Below are 25,126 nucleotides of genomic sequence, written 5' to 3' on the forward strand. Positions count from 1 at the left end.
TGGCTGAGGCCTGGCTGATCAGATAGCTCCAAACCACTCCCAGCAGGACGGTGGCGGCCTGAGGTAGCCGGTAGCCTTCTGTTCCCGGACACCAGCCAGCTCGTGCGGGCATGAGCATCTGGGCTTCGGGGTCTCAGCAGAGCCACCGTCCTGTGCTGGGAATCCCTAAGTGCAGCCCACACCAGCCTTTCCCACGTCCCTCAGACTGGTTTTAAGGAGGGGATTCCCTTCCCGCCTCTGGCAGGCCGAGGGCTGGGTCTCAATTCCCTGGTCCTTGGGTCTCATTTCTGGAGGAAATGTGCCACCTCCTGCCAGCCCGGTCCTCTGGGGTGTGCACAGTCGGGTCAGCCCTCCCGTGGGGGGCACCGTGCCCAGCACTGTGGGAACGTGGATGTGCAGGAGCGACAGCTGCTACCCTGGCGGAGCCAGAGAGGACCCCTGGGGGAGGAGGCATGGCTGATTCCAGGGAGGGGAAGCGGAAGACAACAGCTGGGAGCAGGAGTGGACTTTGGACTGGGACCAGGAGTAGAACTTTGGCCAGCAGAAGCGGAGCTCGCCGAGCAAAGGCCCGATGGCTGGAGGCTCTGGGCACATCAGACTCGCAGTGCAGCCTGGGACTGCTGGCTAATAGGTTCTGGGGGCAGTGTCTTCAGAGACAAGGTTGAAAAAGATGGCTGGAGCCAGATCATGGGCCACTGGACTTTGTCATCTCCAAAATGACAAGCCCTTGAGAATTGCACAAGAAAGATGCAGGTGTGGCTGGGGCTGAGTGTGGGAGATGACACTGGCACCAGCTGGCTCTGGGCCCAGGAGGGAGAGGACAGGGTCAGAAGGATGGGGCAGATTCCCCGAGGGATCGTCCTGAACTCTCCCCAGCCCTTTGCCTACCTGATTCCTCTTACTTTAGGTATCATTTTGTCTGTGACGTTCACCTGGGTGCCCCCACCACAGCCCCACCCACACAAGGTCAGGGGCCCATGCTGTATGCTCCGCTTCCCCTCCAGGATGGTGACAAATACATTTCTGTGGTTTTAAGCCACCAAATTACAGTAGTCACGAGGCACTAGCACAGAGTAAGGAAGGAGTGAGGGGTTGTTGGAAGTTTGGAGCTGGCACAACTGGAGGTGAGTGATGTGCTTAACCTATATGGGGGACACAGAAGGGAGGCAGCCGTGTTACCTTTGGAGTGCCAACAGGACACTGGAAGAGCCACGCCCAAACATTGCTGGGTCTTCATTAGCAGCGTGAACTGCCTTGCGTCCATCAAGACTGGCAAGGTTGCCGTGGGGCCTTAGGTGCACATTTAAACTCACCGACCCAAGAAGAGACCCGAGCGGCCCCCCTTGCACCCTCTCAGGTCTGTCTCAGACCTTTTTTCCCAGTGGCCAGTTTGAAGATTTAGTTAGAAACCAGAGAATGGTTCTTTATTTTTTCTTTTTACAAAACGCATCTGTCTGCAGCAGTTGGTGTCTCTGCCTCCTGTGATGAGTCGGGCTCAGAGAGTCCTTGAACAGATTCTGAGTTTGAACTGATCAATGGCATTTGGGGGTTGGACACTTGCTCAGGAGCCAGCTAATTCATAATGTCATGTGGGCTAGACCAGAAGACCCAAGAGGATAGGCTGTCTTTTGGCTTTTTATCTCTTCTTTTTGAAAAAGGAAAGGGAAAACAGAAGGTGCCACGCTTGGCTGTTCAGCATTCAGAGATGAACTCTGTCCCCGCTAGACCATGGGAACACGGGGGCTGTTTCTCCTCCCACGCCCCCTTTCTTCCCAGAGACCGGGCAGCCTCACGGCGGTGTCCTTTCCGGCTCTGGATGCCGGCCCCTGCGGGCGCCGAGTCTGGCTCTAACTAATTTGCAGAGGACACCTGTTCCTTAATTAGCCCAGCCTGTGCTGTGTGTCTCGTCTGCCCCCCCCCCCCCCCCACCCCTGAGCTCGCCGCCACTCGAGGGCTGCTGTGTGGCGGTCCGTGCGCTTTTGCCCTGTGCTTCCTGAGCGACGCCGTCAGTCTGTGCTCCTGAGCGCTGGAGGAAACCACATCCCAGCCGCCGTCCCCACCGTGGGTGTCACAGCTGTTGACCGGGTCTTCCAGAAGAAACCCTCGCTGTCAGTCCCCACTGCGGTCCCTAGGACCGGATGTGGGAGTGCCAGGCAGGTGTGGACCCTCATTCCGCGCCCGTCTAGACTCCCGTTCCCCATCACGCAGATGGCACCTCGCGCACACTTCCTACTCGACCTTTTTGGGATGTGGCTGTCTGCTTAATGTGTTTAACTAGAGGGAAGCTCTCAGGTGGGCTGGGATCCCACCCTGCAGGGTGTTGTTAAACCTTGTCCTCATGCAGAAAGTGGATGCTGGTAGACAGCTGCCGGGGAGGGGGCTCTAGCATCTGGGGAGGGACCTGTGCAGGCTGCAGTAGCAAGATTCCCTGCCCGTCGTCGTCGTCGTGGGGGCTGGTTCTCCTGCACTGCCCCGCCCCCCGGCTTTACATAGCAGAGCCCTCTAAAAGCCATTCCTTAGGCTTCAAAGATGAGATCTGGCCTGCCACGTAGCCCCCCCCCAGAAAACATCCAGCGTGTCCAGTGGGCATCACAGGTCAGAGGTGGAGTGCCCACGCCTGCCTGGATGTGCCAGGAGTCCAGTTTGGGGCAGGTCACGGTTATTTGGAGACATTTGTGGCAAGTGGCTTTGTCGATAATTCCTCAAGACTCTCCCTCTCAGCCTTCAAAAAAGAAATTCTGTTGAAGTTTCCCTAAAGTGGTTATTTTCCAAAACGCCGGGCTGATGCTGCTGCAAGAGCCGGCTTGCTCTGTGGGGCTGGTGATTCTGCCTCACTGAGTCCTGGCCTGCAGGGGACACCGCCCCCCACCCCGCCGTGTTGTTCCCCCCTCTCTGCTCCTCCCCCCCAACACCCCTAGCCTAATGGCAATGCTTCGCCTCCTCCTGACAGAAGCAGAGCTGGCTGCAGGCCCCCAGCAGAAAGCCCTTTCCAGAAGTCTCCCAGCCCTGGAGCCCTCCTAGAGGCCTTGTTCCCCAGCTAATTAGAGCCTTCTCCTTAAGCACTACTTTAGTCTTTGGTGTCATTCATTCTCACAGTGATAATGGACTTGGATAAGAGGTCACAGCTTCTCCCACATCCTGCCCTCCTTGGGGTTGGGGGTGGGGGAGGGACGGGCACAGCCCCCCTTCCGCCAGCGCCCGCCTGCCTGTCACCCTGTCACGGGGGAGCCCGGGAGCCGGGGACTGGCCGCCAGGCTGAGCAGCTGTGATATCTTCACCCAGATCACAGGGCCAGAGCCTGACTCCCCAAAGCGGGCCCTGCTCCCCACATTCGGGCCTCTGCCGCCTGCCGCACCTCTGGCGAGTGTCATTAGCATTAACGTGATAAAATGGCGCAGTGTAAATGTTAATAAGGTCTGATGCCTCTGCTGCTTCCGAAGTGGCAGATTGGAAATGGTCCCATCATCATAACTCCAACCAGCAGCTTTTAATTCTCTGCTCCCCGAGCATCCAATTTGGCAGGAAATCCTAACCTTCCCTCAGCCCCCAGCCCAGCTCTGCTGTGCCAGGTTTTACCCCCATTTTCTTTTGCACAGAGGGTTCAGATTTCCCCCAGACTGGTTTTCTAAGACAGAGCTTGATTTCTTTTTTTTCTTAATTTCTTTTCCGTTCTCCAAAGGGAAAGAGAACTGAGCCCCACACTCATCTCCCAGTTTTCCCGGCTGTGGCCCGTTCTCTTCTTGGTCCAGGACGTTCCTCTGAGAGATTTGCCCTGGAAGCCACTGGCTCTGGCTCTGCAGGTTTTCCCTTCTCTTTAAGTTATAAACGTTGCTGATTAACGACATCCTGATGACTTCTTTCCTCTGAAGCCTTCAGAACGGTGTTGTCTCCACAGCGCTGTGTTGTCAGGGCCCCTGTGTCCCGTCCTCCCCAGTCCTTTCTTTCCAGTAGACTCTGGGGGCCTGAGGCACACCTGGGCTTCCTTTCAGATCTTCATCTCCCAGTCGTCTCACACCGAATTGGTTTTCGTGCCCAGCTGTGTGCCTGGTCCAGGAACCCTCAGCATTTGTTGAAGAGAAGTAGCCGACGATGTCCCTGGGTTGTCGCCTGGGGCTAGCCCAGAAGGTAGTCTCTGGATGGGAGGCACGAGGAACGGCTGACGGCAGGGCTCTGGATTTCTGTTGCACCCAGGGGAATGCACCACGTGATGCTGTTTGCCACCAGGGAGCCTCGTGGGTCCAGGTGCCCACCGCGGGCAGAGGCTGCGTGGGCAGCGTGTCCTTCCCACACGTGCACCCAGCCCCTTCACCCCCTCATGCTAGTTTTTGTCATGACAGGCTGTCTTCACTCTCCTCCTTGGACCCTTCACCTTCTTTGACGTCCAGAAGACCAAGTACCTGCAGATCCTGACCTCCCTGATGAGATGGGTTGGTGAGTGAGAAACGTCTCGAGTCTGTCCTTTCTCCCCTTGCCCTTCCCTTACCCGTTCCGAGTGTGTGTGAACCCTCGCGGCATAGCTGGAATGTGGCACGGGTTCCTTGGGCTCTTAAAGGCCAAGAGGATGCAGGGACTCTGCCCACCTTTTCAGTAGTGTGGAAATACAGTACCGACTTCAGGATCACATAGAGGGGACAGAGCCAGAGCTAAGCCCAGCCTTTTTCACACACCCACGTGCGCCGCCCCCCCCCCCCCCCAACCAAAACCCACAGGCTGGGCTAAGGCTCCTACACTCCCGGGTCTGTCTCTGCTCCCTCAGGCCACAAGAGCGGCACTGCTCTGCCTTCTCGTGGGTGCACCGTGTGGCAGTCAAAAACCCAGTGGGCTGTGGCAGCCACCTCCACATTCCTGGCCAGCAGGGCCTGAAAAGACACCTTATCCATGATGCCTTTTGACTGATGCCCTGCTGAACAAGAGCACCACCGTCCCCAGGGGTAGTTTGGGGGTCTCTACCCACTAAAGCAGGTTTGTGGTTGGGAGCTCATTCATTCCGCCGCACCATACTGGAAGGTCCACGCTGCTGAGCCCCTTAGACCCAGGACCGGAGGGTGTGGGGTCCCTGCAGCCCCTGTTGGCGGGCACATGCTCCAGGATCATTTGTATTCCTGTTTTGGGCTAAAAGCATAGAACACTGTTGCTGTTGTGATGGAGAGGCCTGGCAGAGTGAGTCTGCCCACCTCCAGCACCTCACCTGCCCAGGCACAGAGGTCCCCGAGGACCACAGGGTCGTGTCCCCTCCCTCCCGACTCTCTTCGCTACTTCCTCTGCCACTGCCTCTGCTCCCTCACCCAGCATCAGGACTCAGGGTGCACCTTGTTTCTCATGCCATGCCAGCACTCAATTAGATCGTGACGAGCACGGAGCAGCTTCTGATCACAGTGATTTCTGGCAATTCTGGCGCATCCGATCTTCTGGTTCTGCCTACTCTACTCGGGATTACAGGATCCCAACATGAGGAGCCACCGCGTCATAGGGGTCTTGGTATCTCCATGGGAAGGGACCATGGCAGGCATCCAGCACAGGCCCCTGCTCCCCCAAGGGCAGGTTCCACGAGCGTGCTCAGAGTGACCTCTTGCCCAGGAGCTCGTGGTGAGGAAGGCCCCTGCTCCACTCTGAAGGGATGGTGGTCAGTACTGGGAAGTCCTGCCTTGAGCCCAGTGCAGCAGCCTGTAACTTCTTTCCACCTCGGTCTTTCCTTGCAAGGAATTGAGAGCAGGACTGATCACTGCTGTGTGAACTTTGAGGCCTCTGTAACATGATAAACCTGTCTTTCATCACCCAGCCAAGTGCAGGGAGCAGGAGGGCACTTGTCCAATCCCTGGATGGGGCGGGCTTCCTTACCTACCCCGCTCAACCGGTCCAGTCCTATACGCACCTGTGCAGTGCTGTTTGCAAATGTTATTCACATATCTCAAAGCCCTGGGTTAAAGTAACAAGACCACCTGGGGGAAAATGAGAACTCATTACTTAGAACATGAGGATCGCGCTGGCCCCAAGGGTATGGTGCTAGAATTGAGCCCTTTTGGGTGCCAGGAGGGCTTCCCAAAGTTGGGCTCAGCCGGGATCACAGCCACTGCTCTCCACCCTTCTTCTTACAAGTCTGCTTCTAGGAAGTAGGTGAAAGCCCCAGTGACCTGCAGAAGGAAAAGTTCTCTCAGTAAAGCAGTACTCAGAGGAAAGTATTCCTCCTCTCTTCCTGGCCCTCCTCTGCTCCCTACAGGCAGGTCCCAAGGTCCTGAAAGTCTTGCCCCTCCCCCACTTAGGATTGGCTGTCCTTGACCTGCTGCATCAACAGCCACAGGGGAGGGTAGAGGCAGGGCAGAGAGAGGTGGAAGGACTCCTCGCTTTAGCCACCATGATGGATCCCCGTGTCAGCCCACAAGAGAGCTACCCAGATAGTGACAGTTCATAGCTTCCGAAACACCCCTGAGCCTGTTGAGCGTGACCAAGTCCTTCCTGCGTCTGGTGAGCAATACATTCATTAAAAGGAAGGAGATGGTCAAGAGCGGGAGGAGGAGGCTGACAGGAAATAAAGAGTGATTGTCCGTGTGCAGGATATGAGACATCCCCCAGACCTGAGACCTGGCCCGTGCTCGGCTCCCACCTGCAGAGAAAGCACTGAGTTTCTGTTGCCAGCAGGGCCCCCGGGACCTCAAAAGCCTCTCAGAGCAGCCCTTCCCCCTTCCATGCTGCTGTTCGAGCCCTCTCCTCCCCAGAACCAGGTTCACAGAGTGCAATCAGTGGCTCAGATTGCTTTAGAACACTGCTCTGTTCCCCTCCCCACCCACCATGGCTGGCTGTCCTGCCCCCTCGTGACACCGTTTTGCAGAGCAAGGTGGTGGTCGCCCTGGGCTGGGGGGGGGGGGGGGGGGGGAGGAGTGCTTGTCAGCAGAGAGGGCCTGTGGGAGAGACCGGCATGTGAAGGTCCTCCACACTCACGTGTTTGCATGGTGACATTGTTGTCAATGCAAGTCGTTTGTCTCTTCTCTCCCTTCGATCCAAGAGATAATCAGATGGCACTGGCCTCTCTGCAGACCTGTGCTTGAGCGCTCCGGGTGACTGCGCAGACAGTCCTTTTACTTCCTGAGAAAGTCAGACCCCTGCACTTAGAAAGCAAACCTCTGTGTGACACAGAACCCTCTGAAGTGAAAGAATTGCCCAGTTAGGTCAACTCTAAATTGTAGCCAAGCCTAGGTTTTGATTCCCAGCTGGGGGCGTGGGAGCCACCAGGGCCCTTTCCTCCGTGGATCTGGTGGGAGGTGTTTCCTTCGTCATGGCCCCGGGCACCCACACAGCATCAGGAGCTGAGGCAGGGGACAGAATCCCAGGGAGCTGCCCAGGACCAGCGGACAGGCAGCCTCTACTGTGGGGAGGGCGGGTTCTGCCCACTGAGCATTTGCAAGGGGGCCAGGCTCACCCCAGGTGATTTTTCTAGCACTCTAACAGCACCAAACCCCCGTTTGTCCCCGCAAGTCTGCGTCAAGTTTCAGTTTGCAATGAACTCCTTTACATCTTGCTTCTGAGAAGCAGCTGTGTGGCCGTGTCCCCCCATGACCCTCACTCCTTTCCCACACTCCCGCACACCCTGCCCCTTCCCTCTCCCCAGATTAGGGCCCAGACGGTCCAAGAGAGCCGAGCGGGAGCGCAGGGTGGCAATAAGCCGACTTGGGTTCTAGTAAGACAAAAGGGAAGAATGAGCACCAAAGGGACCGGAAAATCATAAATAAATGTGCTGAGCCGGAAACTTTCTTGAGCTTAATTAGGAATTTGTTCTGCCATCTGTTGAAACGAGGCTGGGGAAGACTGCAGGAGCCCCGCCCCAAGCAGGGCCCCCAGAGCTCGGGACCGGCTGAGAAGCCTTTAGGCTGGTTCCTCGAGGCCTTCCTCCACACTGTCCTCCAGTTCATCAGCCCCGGATGCCTCTCATGCCGCCAGAAAAGGGCTTAAAGGGTTGGATGGCCTTTGCAAGTAGCCACTTGTCCCGGAAAATGTCACAGCATATATGACAAGTGCCAGCGTTGATTCATCTCTTTTCCTCCCCAAATAAATTCTGGGGAGACCAGGCTGGTCAGTTTGGGAGATCTGGGTCACAGGGGCCTCTGAAGGTCTCCAGTTGCCATCTGGCAAGTGAAACTGTTCAGGCCTCCATGGACTTCCTGACCCCCCCTCTGCTGTCCGGTCACCTGCCCCAGGGCTGCGGCTTCAGATCAGTGGCAGGCTCGGGAGCCCAGAGCTTCAGCTCTGGTCCCTCCTCCCATTGTTCCCTTCAACTTCGTCCCGGGGTGCACCAACAGCCCAGGCCTGCCTCAGCCAGCCTCCTTGTCTAGCCATGGCCAAGGCAGGGCTCAGCCCTGAAGATAAGATGGGATCTGGGATCGTGTGGAAAGGGCTGTTAGCACAGTGCCTGGCCCTGGGTCAGCATTCATGTATTAGCCACGGTGTGCAGGCCTGCGGTCATCATCTGTGGTGGCCCTGGGATCAGGGACATGGCCCCAGCCACCTCCAGAATGAGCTGTGGCTCTGGCAGTGAGATCTTGAAGCACTGCCATTTGGCTCTGTCAGCCCCCACCCCCCCCCCCACCCCAGCGCCGGTCCCCCGTGCACCCTGGCAGCCCCACCAGCCCTCACCCTCACCACCTTCAAGGAAGCTTGAGCCTGAGAAAAAGGAGCAGCAGGCACATCTCACAGAATGGCCCGGGGCTTCCTCTTTAGGTCCTGACTCTCACTCTGTCAGGGGTCAGTAACCGGACACTTGGCAGAGATACAGCCGGAAGTGCTGTCTCACAGACCCAGGAGCCGGGGCCACAGAGTCTGAGCCCTAAGCCACTAAGCAAATGACTAGACTGTCCCCACCTGGGACGCCTGGCAGGGAGCTCTTCAGCTGGAGGGGCCGAGGCAGCATCATTACTTTAACCCCCATTACCAGCTTCCGCCGCAGGCGCCTCCCCATTGGGAACACACACAGCTGGCTCAGCCTGGGGTGCCCCATTTGGTGTTATTAAAAACCCGATTCTTTCTAATAAAGCACAACAGCCCTCCTCGGTCTGGGCTGGTGAGGACCCACAGGGCTCCTTCCTCTGATTGTGTATTCAGAACAACACCGTGCGTATTGCGCCCGTCTCTGTGCTCCCCTCAAAGTGGGTCAGGCGCCAGCCTCTCCGAGCGTCTGTGGGCAAATTCAAACCTCACGAAGCTCCTCAGCCCAGCGTTCCCTGCCTCCCCCCAGCAGGTGCCCCAGATTTGTCTTCAGACGGAGCCAGCAGGGAGAGGTGGGACTCGGCAGTGGTGGCCCGAGAAGCAGAAGGTCCCCAGGAGGAGACCGTCACCGGGGAACATAAGGGCTCTGCTTTCAACCTGTCCCCCAGATTATCTGTGGCCGCTCGGCTGACCCCCCCTGCAGATCCATGAGCGATTCAGCTGAGTGTCTGTTGGTGGGACCGCCCTGATCTGTCACCGCCGGCAGCCAGGGGTCTTCTCTGCCTGGGCCATCTGTTCCCCACATCCTGTTTGCTCAACATGCCAGTTTGGTGTGTGAATTCCTCCACAGCCGCTCACTGCTGTCCCCCGACTAGTGCTTCTCAAAGGTGCAGGAGGGACCCCCTCCCAAAATGAAGGCAGCATATCGGCCCCCTTTGAGCAGCCGGCCAGCTTCGGCCTTTGGCAGCGTCTCGTGCTGCTGTCGGCCTGTGCTCCCTGCCTACCCTCTCTGGGCCACTGTCCAGGGCTTTCCTGGGCCATCAAGTATGTGGCTTCCCCTTGTGCCTCAGCCAGTGGAGGGAGTCCAGGAAAACTTTCTGTATGTGTTCCATTTTGGTCTTCATCCTCGGTTTTCTAAAAGTTCTCTCTGCAAACGCCGAGGTCAGTTTCAAGGAAAGGAAGCTGGAGTTTCTGTCTTACTGCTCTCGGGGCAGGGTGGGCACCCAGTGAAAGTTTGCTGGAAAGCCAGCCCCACGCCACCAAATCACCCCTTTCATTAACAGAACTGACCCAAGAGCCCTGCTGGGCCCTGAGCAAAGGCCACCACACGCGTCCCCCCCTCCCCCACTCCTGTGGGCAGCCTTTCCTGCCAACAGCTCTGCTCTGCTTGTGGCTGAGACGCGCACTGACCGGGCCATCAGCCGAACCCAGGAGGTCGCAGGCCAGCTGCCTGGACACTGGCAAGGGGAGGGAGGTAAGGCCCAGCTTGTGATGAGCAGGGTGAGGTCTCTGACCAGTGACAGCGGCTGCAGGTATGTGACTGCTCAGAACTGGGCTTCACACAGGCCAGAGTGAACCTCAGGCATGCGTCACAGGCAGACCTAGGTGTCTCAGAGCTAGTGGGGCTCCTGGATTTACATCCAGACCCAGGGAACCACGCGCCCCGTGGGCGCACGGCCTCTCCTAGCTTTCTCCATTCTCTTTTTCTCCATCTTGGTTTGTCTGTGCATCTAGCTGCTGGTGAGGAGACGCCTTGGTCGGCTCAGGCTGCCATAGCCCAATACTACAGGCTGGGAGGCCTGAACAGTAGAGATTTATTTTCTTGGTTCTGGGGGCTAGAAACCCAAGATCAAGGGGCTGGCAGAGTTGGTTTATGGTGAGACCTCTCTTCTGGCGTGTAGACGGCCACCTTTCTACTGTTCCTCGTGGAGGCTTCTCTCTGTGGGCAGGGAGAGAGCTCTGGCATCTCTTGCGCCTCTTAGAAGAATGCTGGTCCCGTCAGATGAGAGCCCACCCTTATGACCCCATTTAACCTTTGTTACCTCCTTAGAGGCCCCATCTCCAAGCTATCTCCTTGGGGGTCAGGGCTTCCACATAGCAGTTGGAGGGGGAGATAATTTCAGGCCACAATAAGAGGAGAGGACTGAACGGCCTTCAGGAAAGGTGACAGTGCCGGAGTTTTATGTTTGCAGTCTCGGAAGGAGATTAGTCGGCTAGTAGCCAGAGGCCCCATGGTCTCGCTGTCCCAGCCATTACGAACTGAGCTTGCTCTGACAACGTAAGGATGAAAAATTGAGGCGCTTGTCTCCCGGCCGCCACTTGCTGTGCTGGGAGGGTGTGGAAAGGGGAAGGATGAAAAGGCCAGAACTCTTGATTTCGTACTTGAGACCTGATAGCTTTAGAGACTCAAATGCCTGCTCTTTGCCCAGGGCCCCCTCCTCATGGCACACTTGGAAAGAGGGACTGACCCTGCTCTGAGTTCTTTGTGGTAAATAATTCAGCCACAGAGTAGAGCCTCAGTCCTGTAAGTTAGTCACCCAGGCGTCCTCTTCTGCTTCCGCGATGATGACGATGACAATGACCATGAGGACAACAGAGCTGGAGTCCCCCAGAGGGCACAGGGGCTGGCTCAGCATAGGAACATAGATCAGCTCTGAATTCCCTCCCTTCGGTGGAAACACAGGTGACTCTGTGTGAGTTACCGCAGGCAAGGCCAGTAATCACAGAACGTCTTGTGACCTAAGATAAAATCTGACCCAGGCCCTAGACGTTTGTGGACAAGCACATCCGTGCAAGCAGCTTCTCATTTTTCCCCAAGGGAACCCCTCCCAGCCAGAGACCAGTATGTCCTGTTTCCTCAGGCGTGAAAGGAGCCCCCACCCAGACCCACAGCTTGTGTTCAGGTGGGAGGGTGACGACCAAGGAAGGATGGACCGGTGCAAGCTGCCCAAATCCAAACATCGTTCCTTTGCAGTCTTGGCCCCTGGTGGAGAGAGCACGCACCCAGAGTCCCCACAGGTGACAGAGTGGTGGGGACAGCTTGGCCTTGTTTGGCCTCCTGTGGAGCAAGAGGGAGCCGCTTGGTTCACAGAGCAGGTGTGAGCAGCCCAGGTCTGATGCCCCTGCCAGAGACGCCCAGAACAGGGGATGTTCCTGGAAGAGTTATGACTGGCCCAGCAAGGGGGAGCGTCACTAGTATGATCCCAGCCCCTGCTTGTAGCAAAAGGAGAAACATGTGAGAACTGGGGATCGACAGGTTCCTGCCTGCCCAGGACCAGGGTTATCAGGATGGGAGATACGGTTTCTACAATGATAAAAGTGACTTCTGTGTTCCTGAGAGATGTCTTGGGCCGGACTTTGTTGCACCATCCTACCCTGTCCCCCATGATTCTGCCATGATCACCTCCATTTTTTTTTAATGTTTGTTTATTTTTGAGAGAGAGAGAGAGAACATGAGCAGGGAAGGGGCAGAGAGAGAGGGAGACACAGAATTGGAAGCAGGCTCCAGGCCCTGAGCTGTCAACACAGACGTGGGGGGCTCCAACCCATAAACCATGAGATCATGACCTGAGCTGAAGTCCAGTGCTTAACTGACTGAGCCACCCAGTTGCCCCTAAAATGTTTATTTGTTTTTGAGAGAGAGAGAGAGAGAAAAAAAAAAAAAGCGTGAGTAGGGGAGGGGCAGAGAGAGAGAGGGAGACACAGGATTCAGAGCAGGCTCCAGGGTCCAAGCTGTCAGCACAGAGCCTGATGCGGGGCTCCAACCCACGAACCGTGAGATCATAACCTGAACCAAAGTAGGAGGCTCAACCGACTGAGCCACCCAGGTGCCCCTGGTCACCTCTGTTTTCAAAGGTGGTAAAATGGAAGCAGTGGGAGGTGACAAGATCACCCAAGATGACACAGTTCAGCGCGGAACCCAGCGTAACTTGAGAAGCTGAGTTTGTTTCGAGGACGAGCAGCAGCTTCCCTCCCCCACTGGTGGTTTCCAGGGCGTTTGAGCTTCTAGAGGTGAGCTCCACTCACACCCCCAGCCCTGTGGGTCTCAGGAACCTGCAGAACAGAACAGCTCTCCATTCCCAGTTGGTCCTGTTACTTAAGGAACAAATGCCCAGTCACCTGCTCCTGCTTTTAGGGCCCAGAAACTGCTCGGTCTTTCACTGTTCTCAGCGCAGGCTGGTGTTACCCCATCAACTCCTCCCTGCCCTCCTGAGTCTCCGGAGGCCCAGGCCAACCTCTGACCAGCCTAATGAGAGACACATCTGTGCCCCAGCGTCCTCCGAGGGCAGCACCGTGGTGAAGGAGGAAGCTGGTGCCAGATCCTCCCCGGATCCAGCTCTGATGATGGGCACAGCACGGCCATTCATTATCATTAGCCCTGGCATGTTGATTCTCTGCTTGGAGAAGAGAGTGCCGTCCTCCTGACAGCTGCCTTGACGGATAGCCTCCGCCTCGCCTGTGTCAGAGCTAGAGCCACTCAGGGAGCTCAGAGCAGCAAGGTATTTGGGACAGCACAGCCTCGGGACTTCTGGGGCCAGGTCCAGAGGTCAGAGACTCGAGGAGCAGCTCTCCAGGAAGCACCCTGCCAAAGCAAGGCAGGATACAGCAGCTGACTGCGGAAGGGCCTGGGTGCCTGTAGCACCACTGTGGGGAGAGTCCTGGGGGAGGGACAGGGAGCTCCTGGGAGAATTCTGCCCTGCCCTCCTCCAGGCAAGGAGAGCCCTGCCCCGTGTTCCCCAATTCCAGTGGTGCCAGGGCAGGTGGTCCAGCTCATGCCAGTGTTACACAGACTCCAGCATTCTGTAAGGAAAGTGGAGCCCTTCCCAGGCCTCACCCACGCTCCAAGAGCAGTGAGGGGGAGCCTCACCATGGCCCAGAGGCTGGGTCTTACCCAGGGATGGGTTTGATGCATGGAGGACAAAGCTGGCTAATGACCATTCTGATTTCTGCCCCTACCCAGAGCCCCAAGAGAAGTAAACTACAGTTGCTGGTTGGATTCTCAGGAAGTATGCATCAGAGCCCTGGGTCCCAACCTCAGACCCCTGCTTGTCCCTACCTCTGTCCCAAGAGCAAGTCAGCTCTGGCTCCCGGGAGACCTGGACCCATCTATGGCTTCATACAACCAATGAGACTCAGGGTGAGGGGCCCAAGAGAGGTTGCAGACTCAGGAGCCGGGGAGCCAGGGGAGGCTGAGCACTGCTTTTGTCTCTCACTCCTCCCCTTGTAAATTGGGACCATCTTTGCCCCTTGGCAGGAGCTCAGAAAGGTGTTGGCCCACCTGTCCTACTCTCTGAAAGGAGATTGTCTGTGAGGCTAGACAGACAGCCGTGAGGCCCCGCAGCTCCTGGCCCGAGCTTATCAGGCTCTTGCTGGCAAAAGAGAGGAGGGGCAGGAGGCTGCCTCTGGAAAGCAGTGTTTCTCTTCGGACCCCTTTGAGAGCCGAGTCAGTGCCTGGGTAAACGTCGTGAGAGGGCACCTGCTTAAGTCGCCAATATCCCTGGGATGGGACGCTGACATTGTCATGCGGGACATTCATGGTATAAATTCACTCTGAACCTGGCCTCCTCAGAAAGGGAAGGGAGGTGTCCTCTCTAAGCCATCTGCCCAGGGCTCCCAAGGACCGGACGTGTGGGAAGGGGGCCAGGCTGCGGCTCAGGGCGAATGGATGCGGTGAGGCCGGCACGGGAACCCCGAGCAGCTGCTAGAATGAGCAGGGGAGAGTAGCCCACCTCCCCTGGCTACGTCAGTGGGAGCCTAGAAACAAACGCTCCCTGGGGCCCTGCCTCCGGCCCCTCTCCACCTCCTGCTGCGAGGGACTGTGACAGCCAGAATCGGGGCCTGGGGCCTGGTCTCCCGCTGTTACCGCAGGTGGTCTTGTGCCCAGGTGCGCTCGGACAGGGATCTCATCACCTCCCCTGCAGCTGGTGTGGCCGTTAGCCAATTCTTTCTTCTGTTGTAATTTGTCTCTGCAACTCGTACCTGTTGGTTCCTCTGGGCCGTAGGCTCCAGGACAGGGGTGGCATTTACTCCATGCGCTGTCCCCAGGTGCCCAGAAGAGCGCCGACACACGTGAGCACTCGGAACAGCTTTGTCGAATGGGTGGATGGGTGGGTGGTCCCAGCTGAGCCAGGAGTTACTCAGAACAAGCGCAAGTTTTTCACGTTGGCTGTTACTTCCACTGTTTAAAGAGAAGGCTCATGTCCTGTCTCACCACCACGCAGCTGCACCTTCCAAGGCCGGCAGCCACTCCTCATGTGACCTGTGTCAGGCCCTCACCTCCTTCCCTGCCACAGAATCCTCCCCGGCAGCTCACTGCCTCTCCTCTCCCCTCGGAGTTTGAGTTCCAGTGCCAGTGCAGGCGGATGTGGATTATGACCCACGTCCGGTCACGTGGGCTCTCCGAGCGTGGCCTGTGAGGGTCAGAGAGAAGCCAAGCCATCCCTGCCCTCTGGGACTGCAGGCCCTGGTCAGCAAGATGTCGGGGAGCTCTCAGCGTTCTGTCCTCTGTCCATCCACACCTCCCACACGGCCTCGGCCGGGTGGGCGCAAGTGTCTGTGGCAGGGGGCCGGCCGAGTCTCGGGCGTCAACGTGTGCGCTCAGAACTCTGCTCTCTGTCATGCTTCCTGACAGAGTCTGTCGCTCACAGACTGTCACCCTCATTTCATCTTGATTTATTAACAGGCCTAATGGGTTTGGGGAGCAGCTGTCTCCTAGGGATGGGACCATCAATCTAGGAGATGGCTGTGGAGCTCTGCTCCTCCAGCAGCCTTGGGAGGGAGGAGCCAGGGATGGGGGGGTGTGGTCACAAGGGCAGAGGCCAGATAGCCAGATGGGTGCCTCCAGTCCTGGGCCCCTTGAGATCAGAGCCACCTACACCAGGCTCTCCTGCTTCCTTCCTGCCCCTTCCCTCTCTGTTCCTCCATTACAACATGAAGTCTGGGGCATCACTCGTTTCTTTTGAACTTGCCAACTTGGAGACCAGGCCAGAACATTTGCCCTTCCCTCTCCACTCCTGAGGACATAGCCCAGCACCTACCCTGTGTCCTCACAGGGATTGGGGTGGGGGGCGCCGAAAGTCCCCGGTGGCTCCCACTTCCACCGCCTCTTCCTAAGCTTTGCCGGGGCTCGTCCGCCCAGAGCTGGCCCCCACTGTGTTCCAAGCCCAGGCCCTGTTCCTGGGGCGTCTGCTCCGGCGCATTGTGTGCCCTCCCTCCAGAGAGCTTCTCAGCTCTGAGCGGTGTGCTCATCACATGCTGCTCCGATGAATGGCCCTCTTCCCCCTGACTGGAGCCTGCGTGTCCCGAGAGCAGGGTGGGGCCTGGCACCCAGCAGATGCTTGGTCAGGATCCAGGGGGCGAATGAAGCCCCCCCGGCTTTCCCGTGCTGGCAAGTCACATAGCTGTGTGAACTTCCAACAGAGCAGTGCCGGTGTGGCCGATGGGTGTGGGGCTCACCCAGGGTGGCCCCCAGGTGAGACTGTCCCCTCCAGGGCCTTAGCCAGAAGCTAAAGCCCCACGATGTGGCCACTTTTTAATTTTCCCAGAATTGCCTCCCAAGAGCCTCTTGTGTCTTCATTCCTGGATAGGACCCAGCATCTAGCCCCTGGAGGTAGATCTGATTTTTGGAAATAGACTTGAGTAAGGCAGCAAGGTGGGGTGACAGCATGGTGATGCAAACCTAATTATAGCTAGAAGATTATAAGATAAGTTTTCTTATCTCCCACAGCCATGCCTTTGTAACCATCCTGAAAGTTCTAGAAAACGCCCTATGCCGTCATTGACGTAAAGACCCAGCCCCCGAGACAGTGACTCCAGACTGTCAGTAGCTGTACTGTCAGGGCGGAGGCTGCCCACAAATTCGTGTGCTTTAAAAACTCCCGTCTCTTGCCTTTGGGGAGCCTCCAGAAATATGTGTATTCGCAGGAAGGACAACACCTTCCCGCCGTCAGGGCTGTCCCGACCGCTCACCCTGGAACCAGCAAGCCTGCCTGTCCTACACCTTGCCGGAGATGTAGCATTGAGGACGAAGGGGGGCAGAGAGGCACTACCAGCATCCAGGGCTGGAGGCAGCAGTGACTGGGAGTTGCCAGCCCTCTGCCTCCTCCCCCACCGCGCCCAGGGCTCGGAGCCCGAGCCACAGGGCCAGCTTCTCCACTAGCCTGTTTCCAAGCTAGTCACACCAGGTGGCGAGGTGACACCTGAAATGGTGGTGGCAGAGCAGGTTTTGAATCTTGCCTTACAGCGGCTGACCCCGGGGCATAACCTATGGCAGAACCGCCTGCCGCAGCCTCTTTTTTTTTTTTTTTTTATTTTATTTAAATCCAAGTTAGTTAACATAGAGCAGAATAATGATTTCAGGAGTAGAATGTAGTGATTCAGCACTTACATGTAACACCCAGTGCTCATCCCAACAAGTGACCTTAATGCCCGTCTTCCATTTAGCCCATCCCCCACCCAACACCCCTCCAGCAACCCTGTTTGTTCTCTGTATTTAAGAGTCTCCTCCGTTTTGTCCCCCTCCCTGTTTTTCCCTTACTTTTCCTTCCCTTCCCCTGTGTTCGTCTTTTTTGTTTCTTAAATTCCACATGAGTGAAATCATATTTATTTTTCTCTGACTGATTTCGCTTAGCATAATACACTCTAGTTCCATCCATGTTGTTTCAAACGGCAAGATTTCATTCTTTTTGATCACCGACTAATATTCCACAATGTATACACCACATCTTCTTTATCCATTCACCAGCCGATGAGCATTTGGGTTGCTTCCATAGTTTGGAATAGCTAATCACCAGGCGGCCCCAGGCCCCCAGCCCCAGACTGCCAAGCTCTGTGTTGTAACCCTTTCTGGCACCAGATAGACTCCCTGGCACACAGGGGCCTCCGCCTCCACCCTGCCCCAGCGCACTTCTGTGCTGTGGCTCTTCCACATGGATCTCTGCCCTATACACCCCTCCTGCACTCACCTCCAGAGATCGGATGAGCCAGGCTGGCAGGGTTCTGGGCTGCCCTGTAGCCCCTCCCCACCCTCCAGAGGGTTAATCCAGAGGCACTTCTCCAGGCTAAGACCCCACAGGAGGGGCTGGGTCGTCATTTTCGCTTTGACCGACCAGAGCACGGAAGGAAGAGGGGCCATGTCTCTGAGCAGCGAGAGTTGTGGGGCATTCAGAGTCAGGAGCGGAAGAGCGGGCTGAAGAGGAAACAAATCATCTTCTTTATTGGCGATTGGCACAGGCCTCTTCCTTCTCCTCCCCGCCCCCCACCGCCACCGCCACCCACCCTGGCTGCTGTCCCTGGTGTCAGACATTTCTGATTAAAAGTGATAGATGACGTTTCTGTCCATTGCTCTCCCAAGTGTCATTGTGGGAAGACACTGGTCCGGCTTTCTGTGAGTCCCAGGAGAAAGGCCACTTCCTTCCAGGGAGCCAGGGAGTGGGATGTGGCCTGAGGGGATGGCAGGGAGGGACCCTGTGCCTGTGATGGGCTGGGGAGGAGAGTTGCATGTCTGGGAACCGGCCTCTTGCAGCCCGCTGTCCCTTTCCCTGCTCTCCCATGTGGCCCAATGAGAGACATAACCATCCTGGGGGACAGGCTAGAGAGGCCATCAGGTCTGGTCTGAATAGACGCACGGGTTAGGGGACACCAGTGGTGCCTGTGTGTGCCGATGGCTAACAGTGAGGGTTCTGGGCAATCTGGATAGCAGATGCAGGAAGCCAGAGACACAGAGGGGCACCAGCCGGATGTAGAAGTGTGTCTGCCTTCGGGAGCTTGCGTACTGGAGCCCCAGCCGATGAGCCCGGCTCCGGGTATAAGACCTTAGGAGGGCTGTTGTAAAAGGCTGCCGGGTGAGGCCAGTCGCGGCCCTGTTTGCTCTGAACAGATGGTCCTAGGCCCCCTTCTGTCCTGTAGGTAACCTGGGTCAGAGGTACTCCCTTATCCCCTACCGCTGCCACCAGGCCCAGGACCGCAGAGCCGCGTGCCATTTGCCTCCTGCCTTGACGCCAGCAGCTCAGAGGGCTCAGCTCTCCCCAACCTTGGTCTTGGTGCCATCTCCCCCCCACCTCCTGCCTGGTGTAGGCCCCTGGGTGCCCACCTCTGTGCAGAACTACCAGCGCACTTTCCCACTCCCCATCCCCTCAGATGCAGGTGCCCGTGGCCCAGGAGGACTCCCCCTCCCACATTTTCTGTTGCCCCCCCCCCCCGGCCCCTACTCCCCATGCATACATTCTCTAAGCCAAGGGAGAGAGTGTGAGCACAAGTTCCGACCTAGGCCTGCTCCAAGAGAAGCCCCCTAAGGGAGCTGGGCAGCGCCTGGGCGGGCGCATGCTGACCGCCCCGCGCAGCCCCCTCTCATGCCCAGGGCCCCCAAGAGATCCATTCCCTTATTCGCTGGGGAGGGGTAGCGTGGTCTGCAGCCACGGCTAACCTGCCCCACGACGTGGTCATCAGGGTCACGTGAACTCCGGGATTCCCCTGGCGCTCTGGTCCCTGGGCAGGTGCCACCGAACCGACTACTCCCCAGGGAAGGGCCGGTTCCCGCTCAGCTGGCTGACTGCCCTCTTGTTTTTCAGCTTTTGCCATCATGATCGTGCTGGCCCTGGTCCGCATCGGGAACGGGCAGAGAGAGGGGCACCCACCGCTGGCTGACTTCTCCGGGATCCGGAACCTGTTTGGGGTGTGCGTCTACTCCTTCATGTGCCAGCACTCGCTGCCATCACTTGTCACACCGGTGTCCTCCAAGCGCCACCTCACACGCCTGGTCTTCCTGGACTACGTGCTGATCCTCGCCTTCTACGGCCTTCTCTGCTTCACCGCCATCTTCTGCTTCCGCGGCGACAGCCTCATGGACATGTACACCCTCAACTTCGCGCGCTGCGATGTCGTGAGCCTGGCTGCCGTGCGCTTCTTCCTGGGCCTTTTCCCTGTCTTCACCATCAGCACCAACTTCCCCATCATCGCCGTGACCCTCCGCAACAACTGGAAAACACTTTTCCACCGTGACGGGGGCACGTACCCCTGGGTGGTGGACCGCGTGGTGTTCCCCACCATCACCCTGCTGCCCCCGGTGCTCGTGGCCTTCTGCACCCACGACCTGGAGTCCCTGGTGGGCATCACGGGGGCCTACGCAGGCACGGGCATCCAGTACGTCATCCCCGCCTTCCTGGTGTACCACAGCCGCAAGGACACCCAGCTGGCCCTGGGCTACAGGACCATCAACAAGCACAGGTCCCCTTTCCGCCACGCCTTCTGGGTGGGCTTTGTGCTGCTCTGGGCTTTCTCCTGCTTCTTCTTCGTCACTGCCAACATCGTCCTCAGTGAGACCAAGGTCTGATGGCAAAATGTGTCCGGTGACGAGAGAGGCGGGGGCTCCACTCTGGCCCCATCACTCACCTTCCCACCTGCAGAGCCAAGAGCTAGTTCCTTCCCAGGGTTGCATGGGGCAGGCGAGGCCAGACTTGCGGAGGGCACCCTCCACGTCTCCTGCTAGGGGTCTTCTCTCCACCCAGGATCCCACGCAGTCCGCGCCTCGCTTCACTCGTCAGGGCAGCCTGTCTCCCAGGCCCCCCTGCCTGGGGCTGCCACTGGCCAGCCTAGCCGCACAACCTGGGCACACAGCCGTCCCAGTTCCAGGACCGGTTACTGCTTTACTTGCCGGGGGCGGGCTCCTCCCACCGCACAGTAGGGACGCAGTGCTGGCCCTCCCGTTATTTATACCAGAGGCCACGTCCCGTCCTCCTCCGTCCTGCCCCTCCTGCATCCTCGTCTGGGAAGACTCCACTCGTAGCTGCTGCCTTTTTGGGGCAAATCCCAGGCCCTAACTCTCCTCCCCACCAGGACTGCCAGTGACAGGCAGGTCCCACCTTCCCCTCAGGCCTGGAGTGGCCAGGTGCCACTCCACTCCCCAGAGAAAGCCTGGCCAGCCCCGATGACAACAGGAAGTGCTGATAGGCACCCGGGTCCCTTGACTGTGGCTCTGAGGGCCCTTGCTGTGGGTGCCAGCACCTGGCTGAGCTCCTGAACCAGGGGTGACTCAGGAGCATCAGGCAGGTGCAGTCCTTCCTCAGGGCACAGCCGCCTGGCAGCCAGTTTAAAGCCCAGAGCCTGTGACCCCTCAAAGGGATTCTCTGCTCTCCTGACTGCCCCACTGGGGCCCTCAGGGTCTCCTGCAGTACAGGGGGGCGGTGCATAAGGACCACTAAAGGGAGCTACCCCCACCCACCATCACGGTGGCTCGGGGGCACCCTGGGCATGTAGTGGTGAGCAGGCTGTGCCTCCCACCCTGTCAGAGGTCAGGTCTGCGAAGCAAGAGCAGGCTTGGCTGTCCCTGCTCCCACTCCAGCACTAAATGTGGCTCACGTGGCTCCCTTTTGAGCCAGGCTCTGGGTGCTCTGTTCATACTCTGTGACCTTTGGGTGCTGTGGAGTGAGATGGGGCATCAGCCACCATTCTCACGGAGGGAGGGGTGGCTTCCTGGCCACCTCACCAGCTCTTCCGTGGTCCCCTCCCTGTCACAGGCATGCATGCACCTGCTGGGCCAGCCCTTCTCGGAAACACAGGTGACTAGCAAACTCTGCATTTTCAATGTGCCTTCCGCTTCAGGACCTGGGGGTCCTTCCTGACCCTCCCTGGCGTGCCCCCAACCCTGGGCCTGGCCCCACCTGTCCTGGAGCCCAAAGCAGCTTGACCTGGAGCTGCCTCTCTGGGGTGGGGTCTCAAGCCCCCACCCCATCCCCCTTTTGATTTTAGTGCCTTGCTCAGCTCTCATTAGGGGATCTCCGCAGCCTTCCCTGCATGGCGCAGTGTTCGTACCTTGGACGGAGCGACACCACCGGGTGTCCTGGGGCCCTAGGTGGTCTCCGAAGGAGAGGGAGGAGGACCTGGGGAGTCCACAGGCAGTGCTCTCCCCGCCCCAGCCCCTGGCTGCCCCAGCCTGTGAGAACCCCTGGTCGTGATTGGCCATGGTCTGCTTTCTCACTGCTGCCACACATCTCGCAGCCGGTCCCCAAACGTTGTGATTTTCCATCCATGTGGAAAATAGACGACTCTTCCCCCATGTACCATTGTGGCTTCTTCCCAGGAGGCCCCACCCCCGGTGGGCAGAGCAGGGAGGGCCCCTGGGTGATGGACACCCATGGCTTGGGCTGATCTGCAGCTGCCCAGCTGTTTGCTGAAAACTCAAAACATCGGTCCTTACCCTTCTCCATTTACACTCCCTCTTGCTTAAGGACAAAGCAAATTAAATCATCCTGCTGCCCCAGGCTCCAAACCAAATTTTGGACGCAAATTTATTAGCATCATAAAGCCCAGGTTGATTAATGTGGCAATCTGGAGCCACACAGCAGTGCAGTCTGGTGGCTGCATTCCCCTACTCCAAGCTGGGCAGCCCCAGGCCCGGAGGGACGGAATCAGCCCTAGCTGGCCACATCCCTGACGGTAACCCAGGGCTCTCACCACTGCCACTGTCTGGGATCCTTTACAGCTCCGTGTTCACCTGCTGGAGGTCAGATGGGGTCGTCTTCCTCTCTACTGCTGATAGCCAGGGGGCTTAGGGCAAGGGGGAGAAGGCCCAACAGCCAGACAGAACCCCGATGATGCTTGTTCACCACGTGCGTCAGGCACACTTGGCTGCAAGTGCTTACGTCAGTGTGGTGAGGGGGGCGAGCTGGCTCCTGATTTCCATTTTACAGATGGGCCCCCGAGGTCACTGGTGGGGAGGGCAGAAAAGGATGCCGGCCCAGCCTGACCTGGGTACAGATGTCTCCGTGGAGGAGGACATAAACCCGCCAGCCTCCACCTAACGCCTTTCACCTGGACTGACCCCGAGGCCAGGCCAAGGTGGGAGACCGTGTTCCCTCATGCCATTTTGCCAGGGGCTCCTGCCTGTTCTCTCACCTGAGGCCAGTGAGGCGGCTGCAGGCTTATAGATGGGGCAGATGGCAGGTGACAGGCTGGGAGGCACTGCTGAGTGGTGGAAGGTGGGCAGCGGGCACCTTGCCAGGCCCTTAGCTACACAGCTGTTCTCACCACACGGGGCCGGGAGCAGCCTCGGCAATAGAGACTAGAGTCAGAGTGGTGGGGGGGGTGATGGGGGCCGCTCCCCACCTCATGAGAAACCAGTCCCGGGGGAGGGGCCTGGCACAGGGCCATGTGACTGAGGGCAGGTGTAAGGCCGAGACCACGCCTGTCTCGGGGTCGGATTCCTGGGCAGGGCTGACACCCAGGTGGCTCTGCTAAGGGCCACTGAAAAGCTGGGTCTCCTGAAACAGATCCAGGACTGCGGGAGAGGTTCTCAGTCCCTCCTCCCCAGGGCTGGGGCTCACGGTGGTGTCAGTTGGAGAAAAGGAGAAGTGATAGCTTCTCAGTGCCTGGCATGTGCCAGGCACAGTGCTGGGTGCTCTCTGCGTGGGCCTTGGCATAATCTGGGGATTAAGACCATGGACCAAGAAGGCAGAACTGCCCCATGCAGGCAGCGAGCCTCCTACTCTTCCTCGTCATTTGTAGCACGGGGACAATAGTACCTGCGCCACTGACCGGTTGTGGGAACTTAAGTAGTGAGCTCAGTGCCTGGCGCAGAAGTGCTCAATAAAGCTACTCTGTACTGGTGTCTGGCTCCCTTGTCACTGCCAGCCATAATCACACTCGTAGCCACAGGCCCCAGACTCACTGAAGACCCCGGTTTGGGTCCACAGGCACCTGGTTGGTTTCATAGCCGCCTGATGAATTGTAGCAACTGCCTGCTACAATTCAGAAACAAGAAACTGGTCTGAATGCTTCAGGGTCCGGAGGGCTTTGGGAGAGAAAGTGGTCTCTGGCTCCGGGGAGCCTAAGGACACTTTCAAAGAGCCAAACCCAGGCCCTGCTGGAGACTTCTGGAGCTGGGACTAAAGCCCAGGTATCCTGACCAAGGCCATCATACCCACCTCCTGCTAAGCTCTTTGCTCCCTGCCTGCTCACGGGCCCCAGGAGAGAGGTGGTGTGGACGACGAGCCTCTCAGTAAAGCCCGGCGAGGAGACAGCCGTGCAGCAGCAGAGAGATAGGAGTTCCTCCTACTGAGACAGGTGACCGAGGGCCCCCTCTTGTTTCCCACCAAACAAAGAAGCCAGCATCTGGGTGCCTGGCGTCTGGGTGGACTCAGCTCGCTCTCTGCTACACAGTCGGGCCTTGTTTATGATGATTAATCATCTATGGCCTTGCGACACAGCTCCCTCCTCCCCCCGCCAGGCTTTCTGCCCTCTTCTCGATAGTGCAGGGCCCTTGGTCCTCTGTGGAGGCACAGGGGGCATCATGGCTCTGAGCCAGAGGCTGGGGAGCCAGGCCAAGCAAGGTCTGAACCCACAGTAGGCATCTTCCCTGCCTCCACTTCTTGTGGGGCCCACTTCTCCCCAGAAGACATTCCTAGAGAAAGAATGAGGCAGCCTAGAGCCTGGCTCCAGGAGCAGGATGGGCCCCTCCTTGGAGCCAGTCAGCAACAGGCTCAGCTCCATATTTGGCTTTTAATTATCTTTCCAGTTCTTGGTTATTAATGATCTTGGGCAGTGAGCGGAGAGCAGCCTGGATCTCAAGACTCCTCCCGGCTTACCTGCTGCAGCCCTTCACCCAGAGCTGCACTCAGATTCAGGGAGCAGGAGGGGTCAGGTCCAGGGGGAGCTGGTAGGTCCAGGGGCTTAACTCTCTCACCACCGGTGGCTGCATTCAAGGTCAAACTCCCCTCCAAGGCCTCGAGCACTCACCTAGACCCACATTTACCACCTGTGTCTGAGGTCCACCCTCCCCACTGCAATTCTGGACCTGGATCCATGAAGTCCATAGGGCAGAGGACATGAACTTGACTAATGGACTAGGGCCTCCCATTCTTGGCATAGTCCAGCTCTCCAGACACAAATGGAGGGTTTTTAGAAATTTCCCCCCACTCTAGCATCTCAGTTGCTCTCATGCCTAAAACCAAACAAAAAACTTCCAGTTTTCATGACTCCACCCCCAGTAGTGGAGTGTTTGGAGACTGGAAAGGAGACCCAGCTTCCTGGGATCCAGCAAGGATGTATGGGAAAGGACACGGGGCAGCGGCTGCACGTGCTGCTGGCATTCAGCATTGCCCTCCCCGACCTCCTCCCTGTTACATGGAGGTAATTTCTGCCCTGCCTCACCCAACTTGTCAAGGACAGCAAGGCCTCAGGCTTTACATGTTCACAGTTGGAAAAGGTCTGACGGCACCAATCACACTTACCGTGTTTGTGGAACGAATGGAAGAATGAGTGCTTACTGTACAGAGTCATTGTGGGGCTACATGTTCACCACTGATGTGAAAGCATTGGAAATTGTAAAAAAGAGCCATCTTTCTAGATGGTCCAGGGCTGATGACATGTGACAGAGAAAGGAGGTGGGGCTGGGAGCCCAGAGGGAGGGTGAAGGACTGACACATCCAGAAGATTCTCT

General features: G+C 57.8%; 1 protein-coding gene across 3 annotated transcripts in view; it reads left to right on the forward strand.

The window, feature by feature from the left end:
- Window positions 1-23,293, forward strand: part of SLC38A12 (solute carrier family 38 member 12) — a 59,355-nt gene extending 36,062 nt beyond the window's left edge. For all 3 annotated transcript variants that reach the window (XM_040456319.1, XM_040456321.1, XM_040456320.1), the window contains exons 9-10: window positions 4,338-4,431; window positions 19,263-23,293. In XM_040456319.1, coding sequence (XP_040312253.1) covers window positions 4,338-4,431; window positions 19,263-20,023 — 855 coding nt within the window. In that variant the 3' untranslated portion in view covers window positions 20,024-23,293. The remainder of the gene's footprint in view (window positions 1-4,337; window positions 4,432-19,262) is intronic.
- The last annotated feature ends 1,833 nt before the right edge of the window (window positions 23,294-25,126 follow it).

The sequence above is a fragment of the Herpailurus yagouaroundi genome, unplaced genomic scaffold, assembly GCF_014898765.1.
Source record: "Herpailurus yagouaroundi ecotype Mexico unplaced genomic scaffold, PumYag 217, whole genome shotgun sequence".
NCBI lineage: Eukaryota > Metazoa > Chordata > Mammalia > Carnivora > Felidae > Herpailurus > Herpailurus yagouaroundi.